Source organism: Petromyzon marinus, chromosome 23, assembly GCF_048934315.1.
Source record: "Petromyzon marinus isolate PM22_M1 ecotype Great Lakes invasive population chromosome 23, UKy_Petmar_22M1.pri1.0, whole genome shotgun sequence".
Taxonomy (NCBI): Eukaryota; Metazoa; Chordata; class Hyperoartia; order Petromyzontiformes; family Petromyzontidae; genus Petromyzon; species Petromyzon marinus.
In genome coordinates this window covers 7,307,749-7,324,481 of record NC_133689.1, presented here as the reverse complement: position 1 = coordinate 7,324,481, position 16,733 = coordinate 7,307,749, and the positions used below count along the sequence as shown (strand labels likewise).

At 51.1% G+C, this 16,733-nt stretch overlaps 1 protein-coding gene across 3 annotated transcripts in view; it reads right to left on the bottom strand.

Annotated features, from left to right (window-relative positions):
- The window catches only part of LOC116945250 (phosphatidylinositol 3,4,5-trisphosphate-dependent Rac exchanger 2 protein-like), a 192,920-nt gene that overhangs the window by 68,322 nt on the left and 107,865 nt on the right, over window positions 1–16,733 (bottom strand). For 2 of the 3 annotated variants that reach the window (XM_032959592.2, XM_032959594.2), the window contains exons 21-24: window positions 11,831–11,967; window positions 10,875–11,181; window positions 8,387–8,730; window positions 2,438–2,734 (exon numbers count right to left, since the gene is read on the bottom strand). In XM_032959592.2, coding sequence (XP_032815483.2) covers window positions 2,438–2,734; window positions 8,387–8,730; window positions 10,875–11,181; window positions 11,831–11,967 — 1,085 coding nt within the window. The remainder of the gene's footprint in view (window positions 1–2,437; window positions 2,735–8,386; window positions 8,731–10,874; window positions 11,182–11,830; window positions 11,968–16,733) is intronic. The other variant, XM_032959593.2, reaches the window with a different exon arrangement.

The window sequence follows — 16,733 nt, the reverse complement described above, 5'->3', positions numbered from 1 at the left end:
TGGTTCGCATGTTTCCTATTTATAGAGTTCAGTTCACTCCACGAGCTTAAATGCAACATTAGCGTGCAAAATTCCATGTAATTTGCATACACCGCAAATCTATTTTCACATCCAAGATGCGATGCATGTATCATAACATACACGACTTCCTCTCTGGCTTCTCTGTGTGCCGTGAAGAAGGAAAATTTACTCTCTTTTTTTCCTTTTCAAGCCATTGTTATTGACGAATGTACTGAGTTTTCATACACTATAAGTGTAAGGATCCATGTTAATCATTCAATAATTTCACCACGACAGGCCTCTTCTATTCAGGGCTCAATTTGTTTCACCGAATAGTTTCCATTTCGGCGGTGGACTCCAATAGGCACGTGACTAATATCACACGGCACGTAGTGAGAGGTCGCAATGGATAGTGGAGCGTTGCCGGATGCCGAAATATGTTGCGGGCCACAAACCCAAACAAACCACCGGCCTGAAATGTTATTTCATTAAATCCCCGCTTCTACGTAATCCATGAATTTGTCGGCAGGCGGACGGACGGACGCAGACAGACAGACACAGCCGCCCGTATTTGGTCAACAACTGTAATTGAGTCAGCCGACAGCGCTACTGACATCCTTAGAGGGAGGCCTTGAAGCATCACAGCTTCCAGCCCGGCAACCACTTCTTCCGCAATAGAGAAGTACGCTCCCAGCCTACATATTACCACACGTGTGGGACCCGGGGTCCGTCGCTTTGACAACATCCATTTCTTAAGAGTCGTAATGCTGGGGAGGGAGGGGGGGGGCTGGCCTATTTTCAACAGCTCCGGCATGTGTCATATGCACGTGTATGTATAAACATTTGTAAGCACACACGCGCGCGCGCATTAAAACACTGGTTTTGCTTGCAGCCGAATATTAGCTTTTTAAATGTTTCACTAACTGGAGACATCGCATTGAAAAATGTGGTTTAAGGTCAAATGTCCATATTTTCTCTGAATTTCCTCCGGTTCATGACCGCGACTATCCAAAATGCGAATGCCGTATCCTACACCGTGTCGGTTGCGTGGATTACTTCGCCATACTTCACCACGCTGGTCACAGTTGCGGGTTGGTGAAGGGTGGCGGGGGGGGGGGGGGTGGGAGGCATCAAACTCTGGGCAGTGGGCCTACAGCGTAGTAAATTAACCACCGTGTCAGTTGCCTTTGAATTCATAGTTTAGAAGGCAACGTTGTCAAATGGTGATAATCGTGGTGAAGACTTTTCCTGAGGACTGCTCTCAATGACATGCTTTCATCTTCAAATTGCTCTACTGCACTTGTATCTGTGTCTGAGCATCACTCCATGTGAGAGAATGGGCCCCCTTGAAGATGAACCGCACACAACCTCCTCCTCTCTGATCTAACACTACTACATGGCCAACATTCATGCTCTGTGACGGGTCCCCCCCTACCACACGGTAAATGTTACCCCGCGGAGCTGGTCGTAACGTTCTTACCCGCCCCTACCGGACATCTGTGGAGAAGGGCTTTGCAGCTAATCAGATTCCTCCAGTAATAAGTAAATATTCTGATTGATTCTGGACAAAGCCAAGCTAAGAGAAAGTAATCGCAACACGCATTTGTTTTGTGGCCATTATTCGCTGGGCTAAGACCGTATGTTGTGTTATGTAGATTAATAAAGTGCCTTAATCAAAAGGCGCTTTACAACATTATACACATTGTACACAGGATGATAGTGATCGATATAAAGAGCAGGATTATCACAAGTCGTGGTGTAGTTATGGTGACAGGAGAACCACCAAGACCTAGCAGCGGCTTTTGGCTGGCCATCGAACAGAGACAGCCACCGCATCGCACGCTTTCAAATGGGTTCTGGGGCCATCTGGAACGCTCTCCCTTCTGGTATTAGGATGCCAATGGGGCTATGCACTTTTAAATCTAGATTTAAAACTCATTTCTTCAGGACTGCTCTTTGTAATTAGTTTGCTGTCCTTCCACCGCACCTCTGAATAGCACGGCTGGCAATTAAGTGGCTTATCATGTGTAAATTTATAGCAGCCAAATACTCTGAACACATGTTTCTAAATGTGGAGAGGAAAAACGGAGGACCCAGAGAAAAATCCACGCCACCACGGAGAGAGAGAGAGAGACACACAAACTCCGAATAAACAGCAGGCGTCAGGGTCGGGGTCGAACCGACGACCTCCTGCATACCAGCCACGGTGGCGAGTTAACATCTCACACCACCGTGGCTCCCCTACTCCATTAAGGCCCAGGTAGCAGTGAGGAGGCCCAGAACCGGCCGAGCTATTCATCCCCGATTTTGGCCCGTGAGTGCGGCAATCAAACTCAGGTCACCGCGGTTCGTGTCGCAGCGCGCAAGCCGCTAGACGCTCCACGCTGTCCACGGCGTAACCCGCGAAGGCCTGCGCGGGTCGACCGTTCACAATCACCTTCTTGTAGGCCACGATGCGCTTGTTCAGCTGCTGCGTGGTGCTGTCGCGCAGACGCGCGGCGCCCTCGCCGGCCGCTGCCACGGCCGTCCCGTCGCACACGGCCTCGCTGCTCTCGCCATCGCGGCCATCCGAGCCGGCCCGGTTCACGCTCGTCTCGCCGGACGGCGTGGAGGAGGAGGAGGAGGAGGGGGCGGCGTTCGTGGTGGCGGAGTCGCGGGGACGGCCGGGCGGTGCGGGCGCGACGGACGTCTCCCCCGCGAGGCGCTCATCCTCCGCGCTCAGCATCTCAAGCACCTGCGGGGGCGGCCAAGCGTACGTCAGACAAAGATCCCCCGTGTGGCCTTCACAGGCTGTTGGGGCAAGTGCTGCTAGCGAGCGACACCTATGAAGGCCGGCGTGGCACACGAGGGGGCGGGTGGGCAGCACCACGCCCGGCCGCCTTTTTGTCTCCCTTGCAGCGATGTTTACAGGTACTCACTTGAGGCCGAGTCGACCTAAGGGGAGGCCCAGGACCGGTTCAGATAATCGCCACTGGTGTTGGCCGTGAGCGGGAATCGAACTCGGGTCGCCGCGTCCGTTACGCCACGCGTAGACACACACACGCACGCACAACTGCACACAGCGGCCCTTTTAAAAGGTAAATTTAACCATGATTCGCTTGCCATGGCCATCGCAACTGCTGCTGAAAACTGTTTATCCATGCAGTGTTCAAGTTGCTGCCAGTAGCTGGTAATCAGGAGGGGCACCACCCTTTGACGGTGACAGTGAAACATCACTGCCCCCGAGCCGAGCCGTAAGCCGAACATTAATGTGTTCTTCTTTCATTGCCACAGATAACGTTTTCGATAAGTGCGTGGCCTCTCAAACGAACTCTGCCCCTCACCATTCTAGGCATGCGACATCACCCAACCGCCACATCAGCTCACGCAGGGGTGATGTTTTTGAATGCCAAAAGCATCAGACGCGTGGACACGACCCAAAAGGGTACCGACTGTGTTTGCAATACTCAAGCTGCTTGCATATTCATTATTTCTGGACAGGCACCACCAAATTCCTAAAACCCAGCCGGTACATAAATACACATTTCACAAGCACAGCAGGCGGCCTCCAAAAACCCGAACAGGTGGAGCCTTTGGTCTCCGCGTTTGAGGCATCACCTCACAGCACCCGATAATCGTAGCGTGCTGTGTTGGACAGTGTCACAGGCCATGCATGGGGTTGGGAGTTCCAAAAAGTGAAATGGCAATAAAAAAAAACCTCCCTCCTCCTTGTGTAACTTGAAACGGTCGGTAAACACCGCCTACACCTGTGTGTCCATTAGGAGCCCTTGCGAGGACACGCACGTGTTTTAAATTAGCCACGGACCGTACCACTTTTTTGAACGGGGTGTTTTTCTCATCTGTTTTTCTTCGGAGGACGGCACTTGACTGAAAAATATGACATTGGAGAGTGTGTCGCAGACGGAGGTACGGATGCCAATTATGTGTACTCTTTGGTTATTTTTTTTTTTTAAAGCGGGAGGTGTGTTCATGCAACGTCGCAAAAAATAGAACTGGCTCTCATCAGTGCATGCACACAACCCACACGTCGGCAGAGATCCCATTGTTGGGCCATGTCGACAGTTTTGGGCACGTTTTGGTCGTGAGCTCCTATTACTGAGGCCAGCACAACACATGGAGGGGACCGTACGTCCATCACCACACGCACACGAACTACCATAGCCTCCCAGCATTGATATTGACACACGACATAACGAGGGTTGCTCATTTTAGATTGAGCAAAACATGTAGCGGTGGTCCAGACCAGACCTGGGGTTGAATGTACTGCGTTGCCTATCACTGCCAAAGTATAACAGCTGGATCACTGGGACCTAAACCAAAACACATTCCACAGACAACAAGAAAAAATGACGTGGCGAATTATGTTAGCGAGCGCCTATTAAGCAGCGGGGTTTGGCCAGCGACACACCCCATCTCCCCTCATGTTTACATACCACTCATTTAAGGCTGAGTGGACCATCAGGTCTGGCACTGATGTTAGTGGTGACTGGCAATCGAAATCAAACCACCGAGTTTGTAGTGAAGTGCTCACACCACAGCGCCACCACTAAATACAATTTGCATTTGACACATACCCTTGTCCATTGAGATATCTGTACGATAGCCACCCTATATCTGTATAATTTGTCTACAGCTTCATCGCAATTGCACCACGATCAGTCTAAAAATAATCTGCACGAATCGACTTGCGGTCCAAGGAATGTATTATTAATTTAACATTTATTTGCACTCTGCGCAATGTTTTCCATGTCTTCATGTTGACGCAGATGTCTTTGCTTCGTTTGGCTCTATTTTATTTGTTTCGCTTTTGTCAGCTTTGGTGACCTGGGTCACTCTCGCAAATGATGATACACGGCGGGTCTCGTGAGCTCTCACCTGGTTAAACAAATAAACTTAACCTTGCACAGGCTACCCAGGAGATTTCATCACCTTTCACTGGAGTGCGGCCAGAAGGCGGAGGAGGGGGGGGGGAGGGAGATACTAACAAAGCAGCCGAGGTGGCTGCTGCACCACCGAGACATTGGCATTGGGGCACGACAACACTGGGGCAGATGGTTTGACTAAACCCCTCCCCCCGCCCACCCCAAGAGGCTCTTGCTGCCCTCGCACGATGGCCGTGTCACACTCACCCGCGTCACCCCCCCCCCCCCCCAACTCTGCCGTTCTTTCCCGCTGGCGGCGATGACAAGCTGACAAAGCTGCGGGGGTCTTTGCTGGCGAAGCTCACGGCGCGCGCGTGTGGGGGTCGTGGTCGGATATGAAACGACCTGGCAACGGTCACTCGCGACGGGTTTTTTTATGTTTTGTTTAAAGGGCGCGCGCGCGCGAAAGAGACGCGCCAGAATTTGCCACCTTCCGCCGCTGCCATCAAGCGAGAAGCCAAGCGGGCCACCGCTCCAGATCTTTCAACTTCCCAGACGTGCAAAAAAATTACACGGCGAGTTAGGGTAACGTTCTGGCCACATGCTGCCGTGGTCTCAGAGCTGCCGGGCTAAGCTGGAAATATTTTTTTTCAGCGTCCAATTATCTGGATGAGATGATCTCTACTTTGTCACGGGCAACTCCCTCATGGACCGGCATTGACCCATAGATAAACACCGCACCGTGAACCTGACGACCTCAACTTGGCCACAGCTAACAACATCAGTGGTGAGTGGAAATTTATAGCAGCCAAGTACTCTAAAATGCATTTTGATTATAAATGTGGAGGGGAAAACCGGAAGAGACCTGGAGAAAAATCCATGCTGCCACGGGGAGAATATGCAAACTCCAAATATACAGGCGTCAGGATCGGGATCGCACACACGACCTCCTGTACACCTGGCGAGGTAGTTAACATCTCGCCACCGTAGATTGTACGCATCTACTAAGCCTGTAATAATAGAATGAATTGTCACAATCAGGGGTTGTGGCTCATTTCAAGAATCCATTCAATTTTTTTTGCCACTGTGGTTAATGTAGCAGCCTGAGGTGGCTGCAGAGTTTACGAGAACCCATTTTGTACAACACATAACAACTGGAAATAATACGTTCCACTGGCAGTTCCGAACCTGAGTGACCAGAATGCGTGCAACTGAATCGCTTGTGTGTGAATGTCCAAGCAGAATACGCCGTTTAATTTCCTTGTCACGTAACCACTCGCCCGAGATGCGGACAAAGTCGCTGCAGGCGATGATTACGTTGCAAGATTCCGAGGAAAATTTGTCTGTGCTACTGATCGCTCAGGCGTGAGCCCAGCCTCACATGCAGCAATGGCAACGCACGTCTCGCGAGTAGGAATCAATTTAAAATCTATCAGAGTTACATTGGCCCACCAGCTAAACACGTTTGTCTGGGACGCAGTGGGGATTATACAGAAATGGGGGGGGGGGGGGGGGGTCTACACTTCCGCTAATCAACAGTGACTGCAACGTGATAACCGCCATTCAAACGCAGCTCCTCAGGCTGGACAGGGGGAACCACTCAAGTTCACGTTTAAAGAGTTCATCGTGGCCAATGCTAAGGGTGCCGTCACACCTCGCCATCACTCCCCCACCCACCCACCCACCCCTTCCTCCTTCTCACAATTCGTGCAGCAGCTGGTACGGTGAACGTCTGACCTCCAACGTCAGCAATTACGGTCTCTGGTTCGTGGAGGCTCACGACATTCAAGCGGTGACCCTCCCCACCCCCTAATTAAGTTGGTCAAAGATCAGTTTGGCCACGGTGGTGTCACAGTGGCGAGATGTTAACTCTCTCGCGTGGTATTCAGGAGGTCGTGGGTTCGATCCACAACCCTGACGGTACCCGTATATTTGGAGTTTGCGTGTTCCTCTCCCACCGTGGTCACGTGGCTTTTTCTCCGGGTCCTCCGGGTTTCCCGTCCACCCTTAGAATCATTGTTCATTTAGGGTGTTTGGCTGCTCTTAATTTCCCCATGATAAGCCACTTTGTTGAGCTATTATTTGTGGCCAAATAAATAGTTCAGTGGGCCTTACTTGGTAAATAAAAAACATAGTAGTTAACATTTAAATAGTTACTATGTATTTGACAATTTAAAGGTGAAATTTCAGAATTTTCTTTCTTCTTTAATCACTCAAAAACAAGCCTGGGCGTAGAAAACCTCACGGCTTCTTGCCCAGAGGGGAGCGTGGCGATGATTGGCTTCAGCCAATCCCTTGCTTAGTATCGAGATTAGCACGAGGAACACGCACATCACGTTTACGTGAAGTGATCCCACGGCAACGCTTGCAAGAGTAAACCAGTACTTAACTCCGTTCGCCTCCTCTCTGTATCATCGCCGTCATGAACAGACGTGCCAGTGCCGAACCAGTGTGTTTTTAGGCACTGCGCATAACTCGGAGTCGCGGAACGCGGGAAAATCAAAGCGCTGAGTGCCCTCTCTCTACATACCGCGCAGGCCAGCCGTTCGCAAACATTTTTTTTTAAAAAACAGAACCGAGCAACACTAAGTGAAACAAAATGACCCACAGCCACACAGCGTCGTGCGTGCAGCACACTCGGGTGCCGTTCCATAAATAGGACGCATCTGGCTCTTTTCCAGAGACAGATGTGAGAGGGGCAGAGGGTTAGCGGAGGAAGAGAAGGGAGGGGGAAGTGAATCAGAGCGAGCGGTTGGTGGGCTACGGGACGATGGGCAGGCTTGCAAAGGAGCACCACGGAGTGGCCGCAGTGATCGTTACATTACGAGAAACGCAAGCGTGCATTCAAGCGCGCAGCCGCATCCGGGATAGGTTCGGACCAGATGTGACGCCGTCGCTGGCGATGCCACGCCAGGGTTTGACGAGTCAGAAGTTCACTTCCATCCCCGCCCATAAGAAAAGGCACACCGCACGTTCATTTACTGCGGCACTACAAGGCATTTGGAAGGGGTGCACAAATGTCACTCAGGCCAAAGGTGAAATTCCAAGGTAACACAGATGCTTATCCATCAACCGTATTGCGATGATGCTGTCAATTATGCTGCTGCTGATGATGATGATGATTATTGGATCAATGAAGCCTGGATTATACGTAGGCTCACTATTGTTGTTTGACTGTGAGTCCTGCTGCTTTAACATTTGAGCTTACTCAGATAGCAACGTTTATAGGCAAAAACATGTTTAATACGTAGGCATTAAAGTGTACAAAAAAAATCAGATTTGGCTTCTTTATTTTGTGGCTGTAAAGTATTTGGAGTTTAGTTTTTTGCATCGTTTGGGTCATTTTGAAATAAAGGGGGCTTTGTTTTTTTGTTGCTCTTCTACTTCCCACTTCTGCTCGTCCATTTTAATTCCTGCAAACACCCCCCCCGGAACACCCCCGTTGGGCCCCCCCCCCCACCCCCCCAGCGAACAGCCCGCCGACGGACGATGCTTGCGGCCCGTTCCGTCCGCCGCCCTCTCACCTGCGCCGCCAGGAGGAACATCCCGCGCGGCTCGGACATCTTCTCGAGCACGTGGCAGCGCATGCCGGCGGTGCGCTCGAACTCGTACGCCACGCCGTACTCCAGCTGCGTGTTGTCCACCGTCAGGCTCACGCCCTCGCCCTCGCCGACCGGCGGCGGCGACGCCGAAGCAGCCGGGCCACCTCGCCGCTCCCCCTCCCCCGCGTCGTCGCGAGCCGCGGCCGCCTTCGGCGGCGGGGTCGGCGGCGGCAGCCGTGGCGGCTGCCGCGCCAGAGCCTCGCCGCCGAGATCCCAGGTCAGGCCGCGGAAGAAGTCGCCGTCCAAGGACGATTCGAACGCGTCTGCTGCGGGAGCCAGCGGGGCAGGGAGTTGCGTTTGGTTAGGGCTTGTTTTGTTACTGCTACTGCTGCAAGAATAAGAACAGTATTTTTAGATAGCGTCGTTCCGTGCAATTTTGCAAGATGCGGTCACGTTCTATTGACCGTGGAGGTGTGATAGGACCGAAGTCGCTCTGAATGTGGATTTAAACTCACGATATTCTGGCTGCGAGTCAAGCGCTCTAAACGCAGAGCCACCCAGCCAGGTCCTCACTCACAGCGCTACGTGTGTGTGTGTGTGTGTGCATGTGCATGTGGAGAGTTTCCCATACCTGGGCAGTGTGCTTATGACCGGCTCCAGTTTAACAGCAGAGGTCTCACTCCGAATCAGTCGAGCGGCATTATCTTTTCATCGGTTGCATATTGCTGTGTGGAATCTACCTGGTCTGTCGCTCCGCACTAAGCTTCAGGTCTTCTCGGCCACGGTCATTCCCTCCCTTCTCTACGCTTGCGAAACGTGGACCCCCCCCTAATGGAACATCTTCGCCGGTTAGAAACATTAAGGCTAGCCTGCCTACGATCCATCCTGGGTTTAACCAGGCTGGATTGTGTGAGGAGCTCACAAATCCTTGAAAGATCTGGGCAAGGTCCCATCGGTGAGCTCCTCCAGCAGGCAAGGCTGCATTGGCTGGGTCATGTAGCCCGCATGCCCAGCCACCGCATGCCGAAACAGCTTTTGTTCGGCCGGATCGAGGGGGCTAAACGGGCACGGCACGGGCTAGAGAAGAGATGGAGTGATGTGGTACAGGAGGACATGGAGCTGAGTGGACTTGCCGATGACTGGTACCAGCAGTGTCAAGATCGGCCTCTGTGGAGGAGGCTCGTGAAGGATGCTACTGGGCAGTTGGAGGCAGTCGCCCTCCAACAACAACGGAGGGCAGAGGAGCGACACTCACAACAACGAGCGGAGTGCCGGGTGGCTAAAGCACAGCAGGTTGGCACAGTAGGGGGCACAGGTCGTGCATCAGCCAGTCATCTCAGTCAGTCGACCCGTGGCACCTGGGTCTGCCCCGTGACCTCCTGCCAGCGGGCGTTCGACACTTCACGTGGCCTCAAGGTGCACATGGCCTGGCACAAGCGTCGTGGTGACGTCACCACCACTTAATGGCGAATGGCGGTTGTTGTTGTGCATGTACGTTGAACTTCTTTCGCACCGTACGTAACCAACCATGCTAATCAGAGGTGCAGGGGAAGGACAGACGAACTAAACACAAAAAACAGCCCTAAAGAAACGAGTTATTTTTTAAGTGCTACGTTATCGATTTGTTGATAAAGGCGTTGTGTTAAAAAAAGCCCTGTGCTTAGCAACTGCGGTAAATAATACAACGTTTGCCCATACCAGCAATACGCAGGAAATCTCAGTCCCACCTGTGATTAATACAATTCATCCGCATTTTAAAAAGAAATAAAGACTCGTACTTCTTACATTGAAAAAAAAACATTTTGTATGTGCACACATAAATATAATATTGTCCAAATATGAAGAGAAAAGTGTAACGTGGTTTAAAACAAGTATTGTTTTGCTATGAAATGTGCTTTTTAGAATCAACTTCAATATTTTTTTCAACATCTGTTACTGTGCACACAAACGTGCTTACAATGTGAGTATACAGACATTCACACGAACGCATTAATGCAGTAAAACGTTTTCAGAACTTTTACAGCAAGAATACTTGCATCCCTTCAAGGTCGATTAAATAAGTACCACGTGGTGGGGAATTCAAACAGTGGCTGTCCTATGGACGGACTCGGCTCTGCCATAAAAATGTGGAATTTCCTCCACTGCCTCAGGACCGTAAGCAGGAGACGAACACCGCATCAATGCTCATTTCAGCCGGCAATTGCCTTGAGGAAGCGATGGATGACAGAAAAGAAAAAAGAGCAGAGGGGACAGGCAGGAAGTGCACTATGGGGGTGACCTTAGAGTATGTGGCTGCTATAAATTTACACGTGATAAGCCACGTGGTTGAGCTAGCATACTTGGCCAGGCCGCTTCCGATAAGAGAGCTATATAGCCCAGTGGGGCCCCTTACCTGGTGAAATAAAAAAAAAAAATTCATAGTTTAGTTTTTCTTGTGCCAAGACGCAGGTCACGCAGGTCACTCACGCACCTTCCTCCAGCTTGCTCTCGGCCAGCTCCGAGATGAGGTCGGTCCCGAACGACGTGTCGTCCAGCGGGCAGCAGGAGCCCGAGTTGAACGAGCAGGCGAGCGAGGGCACGAGCGGCAGCTGGCGCCTGGCGCAGGGCGACGACCTGGCGGGGCTGGAGCCGCACGGCGAGGCGCAGGGCTCGCCGTCGCTCCGGCACGGCGTCATCAGCACGCCGCCTCCTCCTCCTCCTCCTCCTCCTCCGGGCCGCCGTTCCGTCTCGCCGTCCGAAAGGCCCGCTGGGGAGCTGTACACCCAGCGCACGTCCTCCTGCGCCCCCCACGCGGCACCCGTCGCGCCTCCGATTAGCACGGTCGATCGGCCACGTGCAGTGCGCGGGAGAATTTTCAACGTGCGTCGTCCATCGCGGGGGGGCACGCGGCCGCGGTCGGAACGCTCGCAGTCTCCACCGGGCTGAGCCACACGCGCGGTAGCGGCGCTCAGCTCAAGATCAATTTAGCGGTGTGTTCAGTGGCACCTCGAGTGCAGGTGGGATTTCTCCCAGGTTTCTCCAAATGCCAAACAGCTGTTGACCACAAAAAAAAAAAACGTCCTTATGCGGGACCCTGTTTATTTGGCATCGGAATTAAGGGAATGCATTGGCGACGATGGACTCGTCACGTTGCCCGGTCCCCACTTTGATGCTCTGTGAGTTCACGTTGCATTTGGAAAGCTGGCATTTCGCGCAACGACTGGGCTTCATGATCGGAGCTCAAAACTTTCCCATCAATATTGTCAAACGCGCAGCCTTGATGACCATTCCGCGAGCGTCACGGTCAATTTCACATTAGGCGCGTGGCCACGCGCTTATGCGACCCGCTCGTGGACGGGGGCGTCCACACGTGGGACGCGCAGAGGGAGCAGGGGGGAGGGGAGGGGGGAGGAGGAGCTCTTCCTCCGAGGTGGACGTTGCCCCCACCTGCGGCGCCTGGCGCTGGCTGCGGAAGGCGGTGACGTGCGCGATGACAGAGGCGTGGCTCGCCTTGCTCACGTTCGAGCCGTTCACCTTGACGATGCACTGGCCCGGCTGCAGCCCTGCGCCAGCTGCTGCCGTTCCTGCATGGAACCATGGCACACACGCGCGCGGACACGCGCACACACACACACACGCACACACACACACGCAAATTACATGCGCCCGCTCAGGATGCAATGGCCCCACGCTCCCGTCACTTATGAAGCGTTCCAACTGTTTCCCTCGTTAACGTAACATACCGCCAGCTTCCTTTCCCCCCAACTTTTTGCAAGGGCGCTTACAATTTACAATTGGCTCATCTCGTGCTTTTTATTGTTTTCCTTCGAATTTCCGACCCAGAGCGAGCCCCGGCACGCAGCGCCGATCACAGAACTGAAGTGTTTGTGGGAGGTGGGGGGGGGGGGGTGGTGGTGGTGGTGGGAACAACATTTCCTCGAACAGCAGCGGCCCTGAGTACGTCGCGAAAAAAACTGGGCTCACTGCCCCACGCCCAGGTGGGGGACATGAAAGTTCATATTGGGAGGGGAAAAAAGAACCGTAGCATCTCCGGTGAAGAGAACACTGCGAGGCAGTTTGGCGGGAGTGCACCGACTATGGCTTTGCATTTGTCCCCTTACGACGTGTCACTCGCTCCGTAAGTGGAACTCCAAGGTAACGAGGGTGATTTTCTAACGAACCGTCTTCGGGATGATGCTGTCAATTTTGCTTCTGATGATGATGATGATTATTATGATAATGCTGTTCGGATCAATGAAGCCTCGACGATAGGTAATCTCGCGATTGCAGTTTGACTGTGAGACCTGATGCTTTGTTGACAAATGAGCTTAATCAGAAAGCATCGTCAATTGGTCACGTAGGCATTGAAGTGTAAAAATAATAATAGGATGTTGCTCTTTATTTTGTCGGTGTAAAGTATTTGTAGTTTAGTCTTTTTTTTAAATAAGGCTTTTTTTAGTTTGTTCCACTTGCAATGCTGCTCGTTTATTTGAATTCGCCCAGAAATCCCTCGAGCGTTTCATAACTTCATCGCAATGTGGCCCCCGAGTTCGTAACTTGCAGCTCCGTTTCAATCCACCAATGGACGAAGGCCTCCCCACACCTTGCCGGTAAATAATACTTCCCCATGTTGGTCTGTGCAGTTAGTAAAAGTGGCTGGCGGAGGTGGTTGGTGGGGAGTTGCCCACGATCAGTTCAGCTATCAGCCGGAATCGAACTCAGGTCGCCAGGTTCATAGCGAAATGTGCGAATCAGAACGCCGCCTTCACCACCTCCACTCTCCCCCCCCCCCCCCAAAAGAAGAAATAAATTGCTGACCCGTCCATACTGGACATCTGTGAAAAAGAGCTTCATAGCTCATCGGATTCCTCCAGATAAAGATTTTATATTCTGAAGTGTACGCGATACGGGGACTAAGTGAGAAGAGAGTGGCATGATGGGAATGGCATGCTGGGATTGGCATGATGGGAGTGGTATATGCTGGGAGTGGCTTGCTGGGAGTGGCATGATGGGAGTGGCATGCTGGGAGTGGCATGATGGGAGTGGCATGATGGGAGTGGCATGATGGGAGTGGTATATGCTGGGAGTGGCATGCTGGGAGTGGCATGCTGGGAGTGGCATGCTGGGAGTGGCATGCTGGGAGTGGCATAATGTGAGTGGCATGATGGGAGTGGCATGATTGGAGTTGCATGATGGGAGTGGCATGATGGGAGTGGCATGATGGGAGTGGCATGATGGGAGTGGCATGCTGGGAATGGCATGATGGGAGTTGCATGATGTGAGTGGCATGATGGGAGTGGCATGATGTGAGTGGCATGATGGGAGTGGCATGATGGGAGTGGCATGATGGGAGTTGCATGATGTGAGTGGCATGATGGGAGTGGCATGATGTGAGTGGCATGATGGGAGTGGCATGATGTGAGTGGCATCGCGGGACCTATTTGCGTGCGTTCAGTAAGAAAGCATCGATTATCTCCTCCACAATCCAATCAATCCGATAATCGGTCACGATTCAGTTATAATTACCCATGTAGTACGTATAGAATGTGTAGCAGTATGAATCTATAGAATGTAAAGATGTGTGTATTGCTTATATATTTAACGTAATCGACGAATGACTACATCCCTAGCAGACGTAATGAGAGATCGAGTCATTGGATCCAATCGATTCTTACATTGATGCTCCGTGCCTCCAATCGTACAATGGAAAATCGATCAAATCGCCTCCCTCGGAGTGTGATAATTAAGCCGATAGAAATCGGGTGTAGCCAGCTACCGGTGACTTTATAAAGATAGATGACAACACCCACACGCGTAGCGTCAACATGCGTCGGTCTATCTGGTTCTCATTTACATTGTTTACGTGTGGAGGGTACAAGCGCAGGACAATTTAAATAAAATGAAGCCAATCCGTGAATTAAAAGTCGATACATTTGCAGGCACTAACGAGCCTGGAGAGGTGGTCAGTCGCAATGAGGGTGGCGTAGATGTTAACTACCTCGCTTGGTATACAGGAGGTCGTGGGTTTGAACCAGACCCTCATGCCTGTTATATAGTTGGAGTTTGCGTGTTCTCCCTGTGGTCGCGTTACATTTTCTCTGGGTCCTCCGGTGTTGCCCTCCACGTTAATAAACTTGCTTTTAGAGAATTTGGCTGCTATAAATTTTCACGCGATAAGCCACTTCGTTGAGCTATCATTTGCGGCCAGGTCGCTTTTAAAAAAGAGCTATATATAAAAGTTTCGTTTAGTTTCCATAAAACAACTAACCTATTAACAACCTATAAAGCGGTACTTATTTTTATCAACCCCGGGATAGATGATGTGGCTGCGTCAAGGCCGACTTAGGATGCCAACTGACAAACCCACAATGTTTGAATCGAGTGCTGGAACTACATCACCGACCAGGCTGTGTTATAAATACTCATTGATGAACAGTAACGGGCTATGAAAATCTATTCATATCACAGTCTTTTACACGAGCAAAATCCGTTTTTCATAGTCCATACCGAACCGTAATTACAAACTCTCATGAGCGAGCGAGCGTGTTTTACGCTTAACCGCGTGCCATAACGCGCGACAACGTTTAAGGCCCTAACGAGGGGCTGTGGGAGTAGCTTGGGGCACCGGCGGCTCGGAGATGGCACAGTGGCTCCCAGCACGGGGGCAGAGATGGGGACGGTGATGATGGCGTCGTGCCGTTTTGATTTGAAGTAAAAACAATAAAATAAAAAAACAACTTCCCATCCATCAGACGCGCTTGCTTTCAGACGCGCTTCTGCGGCCGTCTGGAACGCTCTTCCTTCCGACACATCGGGAAGCCACCAGAGATACGCACTTTTAAATCGTCATTTACATTGGAAACTCATTTCTTTATAACTGCTTTTTTGTGTTTTAGTTCGTCGTCCTTCCCCCCCGCCGCCGATTGGGGAGGTCGTCTATGTACAGCGCAAAATAAGTCCACACATGCGTGCACACACACACACATCAAAGGGCTGGGATCTACGGCCGTGTGAAAAATAAATAAATTTAACCAGCCGAGGGGTAGCGGGAAGCCAGCTCTGAATGTAAATGAGCGACCGAGAGAGTAGCGGCCTCCTCCGTCCGTGGCAATGGGCATGAAAAGCCCCGTAACAACAAAAAAAAAGCCCTTCCCTCTGCCAAGGAATAAACAGTAATAACATGAGTGTCTTTGTCAATGAATTTAGCAGAAGACTGTCGAAGACAAATGGATCAGTCAATCATTCCTAATCAGGCTGCAGCAAACTTTATGATAAAAAAAAATAGAAATCTCCACCAGGGGCCAGATTCACAACTATAACGAAATGGCCGATTCACCATCGTGTGGTGCTGATTTTGCCTCGTTCGCGGCCGTGGTGGTGGTGGTGAAGAAGAAGAAGAAGAAGATATCGGCGCATTTTTTTTCACCAAACGCTGGCCATGAACATAAACACTCGCCGACGCGCCAATCTGACCCTCGGCGTGGGCATCTGAGAATCAATCGCGCAGTGCTCGGGAATCGATTCAGCAGGGGCGCATCCTCCTGGGGAGGACGGCACCACGCGGAACCCCGCTGCGTGTTGTCTCGAATACACTCACGTCACCGTGAAGGAGTGAGAACGTTCTTATGATATTCTAGAAGGTCTAGAAGGTACTAGAAGGTACTAGAAGGCCGAAATATGCCAAAATAAAATGGTTGAGTGTACGTTTTAGAAACATTACATTTCAAAAGCCAATATTTCTGAATTTGGGCCCCCGAACGTTGTGGGAGGAAGGTTTATTGGCGTTCCCCGTGGGACGGTGCCAGCGTAAAGTTCTAAATTGCTTTCAGTCTTGTCCTAAACTCTCGCAAATTTAAAATGCCCATCATTAGTAAACCAATTCGTTTGCCACCCACAGATGACAGTGTGATGCGAAAGCTGATAGAAAGCAGGCCAAGCCATCCACAGGATAATCGTAATAATAATTACACAATTATATAATACGTAGTGTGAGCCAGGAACTAGTCTCACGCTCCGACTTTATTAGTTCAGTTGGTAAGGCCCATTGCCCAAGATCTTCGGCAATCGCGAGAGTTATAATAGGCCATTGCAGGGTGGGAATGTACAAACTAACAAGGACAAAAACAAACAAAATATTTAGAAGAAGCATACGTCGTTTCGTCTAATCGTGTGTAATGACATGCATGTCTGTACCAATGAGTGTAAACTTATTAGGGAGATGATGTCAGTCGGGTTGTCCAACCCTCCCACATTGGCCACGAGTGTCTACCAGAACTGGCATCGATATCCCTGTGAAAATTGAAAGCAATCCAGGAGATGGTAATTGAGGATATTTTAAGAAAAATATTTA